This window comes from Limanda limanda, chromosome 3, assembly GCF_963576545.1.
Source record: "Limanda limanda chromosome 3, fLimLim1.1, whole genome shotgun sequence".
In the NCBI taxonomy this organism is placed as follows: Eukaryota; Metazoa; Chordata; class Actinopteri; order Pleuronectiformes; family Pleuronectidae; genus Limanda; species Limanda limanda.
The window spans coordinates 197501-200000 of record NC_083638.1 but is presented as its reverse complement, the minus strand read 5'-3'; the positions used below and the strand labels follow the sequence as shown (position 1 = coordinate 200000).

Here is a 2500-nt window from a genome sequence, read left to right as displayed (position 1 = left end):
ACGTGGAAGTGCTCCAGACAGACCACCAGACAGACCCTCTCCATCCCAGACGGTTCTGTCCCAGGTGCCAGCTCCGCTACCGGACCTCTCTGAACTATCGCCTCCTTGTCTTTTCCGAGAAGCTCCTTCTCAAAAGAGAAGGACTGGTGATTCCAAGACTAATGTGAGAGCGGCCGAGTTTGAGTGAGCGATGAGGAGGCTTGAAGAGAAAGAGATGTTCCCACTGAGCAGAAGAGTTTACAGGAAGTTAAAGGAAGGAGAGGACAAAGGCTTGTGTATCTGGCATGAAGTCGACAGTGAAGAGGAAGAGAATGAGTCTCTTTGTAGCACGAGAAAAACAATGGTCTTCTTTTTAGTCCCCCCCCACTCTCCATCTCTGGGACTATTAACACGATGCCAGATGCCCAGCTGTTTATGAAACTCCACAGTAATTACAGAGTGAATTCCAGCTCTCTGGTTATTGTTCCAGACAGCTGGTGAATATGGAATATCCTCTAATGTATCTCCATTTCTTTCTATCTCTTCCTTTCTGCCTCTCTCCTCTCCCGTCCCAGCTGGTGTCAACGAGGCAGAGGTGGACGGCTCTGGAGATAGTAAGTTGTGTTTTTCTTTAGTAATGGAGAAATGGTTCTGTAAAACATATATTTAATAAAAATGCGTGTTCTCCTCTGCAGTCTTCTCCTTCCCGGCCCTGCATAACGAGGAGAATCTCATCGGCGTCAACAAGCCTCTTCCCAAGCAGCTGTGGGAGGCCAAGAAGGTGAGTCCTGCTGGTTTGTAGTTCTTCAGTGTCTCGGGTTCCTGTTCGTCCAAATAACCACTGTCAACATTTAGCCTCAGTGCAGACTAATGGGATTTGGGTTTGATGAGCCACTGATGATGGAAGAAATCATGGATATTGTGTCAAAGTAGATGAGAAAAGGAATAAGCAGAACGAAAGAAACCCCGTCTGTGTCTTCCTCTTCCGGTGATGAGGACATCCATCTTCCCAGGCATGGACATGAACTAGACGTTCCTTCTGGTCCGATGGCAGCAGCCCTCATCAGGCCTGGTGGGCCATGAGTCCTGATGGACCTGCTGCATCTTCACAGCTTCCTCCACAAACCAGTGGATTTATCCACAGTGCATCAGAGCACTTTACTGTAAACAGATGCTGGAAATTCTCGCTAAAATAATTTCCGATATTCACAAAAATAAAGGACAAAATGTTGATGTGTAGGTAGATGCAATGCGGCAAATGTGAGAATTCTGTCTCAAAACAGAATTGTTTTGAAATGTATCATCATTTCACCGACTGTAGTCAATGGGGAAAGTTCATCTTTAAACATCAGATTCTCCCTCATAGAGCAATCAGACTTTCTGCAAATACATTACAGACCTTTCTATACTGTCCAGAGGAGGAATGATCTAAATCTTGGCTTGATAACTGCAGTTTGACAGTGATTGCAGTCAGTCCTGCAGACTGTAGCAGGTGATACAGTATACTACTGTACTACTACTGCTAATACTGATGGGTCCACAGGACCAGGGTCAGATCCTGAGCTCAGCATGAAGTCCGGGATCAGCTGTGATCCGATCCACTGGGACACAGAACACAAAGGAAGGATTCAAGCTTCTGTTATTAATGTTATTTGTATCTTTCAAACGTGAAGTGTTTGTTTCTGTTTCAGGTCCAGTCTCTGAACTCAAGACCTAAATCCTGTGAAGTGCCTGGAATCAAGTAAGGTTCTATTTTCTACATTTAGATAAAGTTACACAGACGTGTCCCCCCCCCCACAGCTGGTAGGACGTGGGTCCACAGGCAGCAACTGTCCCAGAAACAATGACAGAGATGAGAAGCCACACATTGTCCAACAGGATGTGTGTGTTGCTCTACACCTTGAATCCTTTCAGAGTACCAGGGACTAACACTCCAACGACACAGGTTTCATGATTCAGAGACAAAACGTAGACTAACACAATTCTTTACATTTGTCCTCATGTTGCCAGAATCAGACACGAGTTACAGTTCATATCATTATTATCACACAGAAACAAAAGAGATGGAAAGATTTAAGATTCATAAAGAAGCCGACTCCTTGAAATAAAAGATTGAACAGAGACCAAAAGCCAAACTGTTTCCTTCCCTGAGTGAAACATATGAGCAGAACTGGAAATTGGAGAAATCCTTGAGGAATAAAAAGTGGATGGATGAAAACTGCAGAGGCTGGAACCAGTGGGTGAAGTCCCAGAAACCCCTAGTGGATGGAAAGTGTCATGGCAGCACATGAAGAGACATGTCCTTTAGTCCTGAGCATCTTGTTTCCTTCTTGGCAGCATCTTCCCGTCTCCGGAGCAGAACCCGGGTCTGTCCCACTACCAGGGCTCGTTGAACACGGGCGGCTCGCTGCCCGACCTCAGCAACCTGCACTTCCCCTCCCCCCTCTCCACGCCGCTGGACCCCGAGGACAACGGCGGGTACCACAACCTCAGCGGCGGCAGCAGCACCGGGAACCTGCCC

The 2500-nt window shown here is 46.7% G+C and overlaps 1 protein-coding gene across 1 annotated transcript in view; it reads left to right on the top strand.

The window, feature by feature from the left end:
* Positions 1-2500, top strand: part of crtc3 (CREB regulated transcription coactivator 3) — a 41060-nt gene that overhangs the window by 30350 nt on the left and 8210 nt on the right. Inside the window, exons 7-10 of the mRNA XM_061068457.1 lie at positions 555-593; positions 675-760; positions 1671-1720; positions 2317-2500. The exon at positions 2317-2500 is cut by the window's right edge and continues 37 nt beyond it. Of these exons, the coding sequence (XP_060924440.1) occupies positions 555-593; positions 675-760; positions 1671-1720; positions 2317-2500 (359 nt within the window). The remainder of the gene's footprint in view (positions 1-554; positions 594-674; positions 761-1670; positions 1721-2316) is intronic.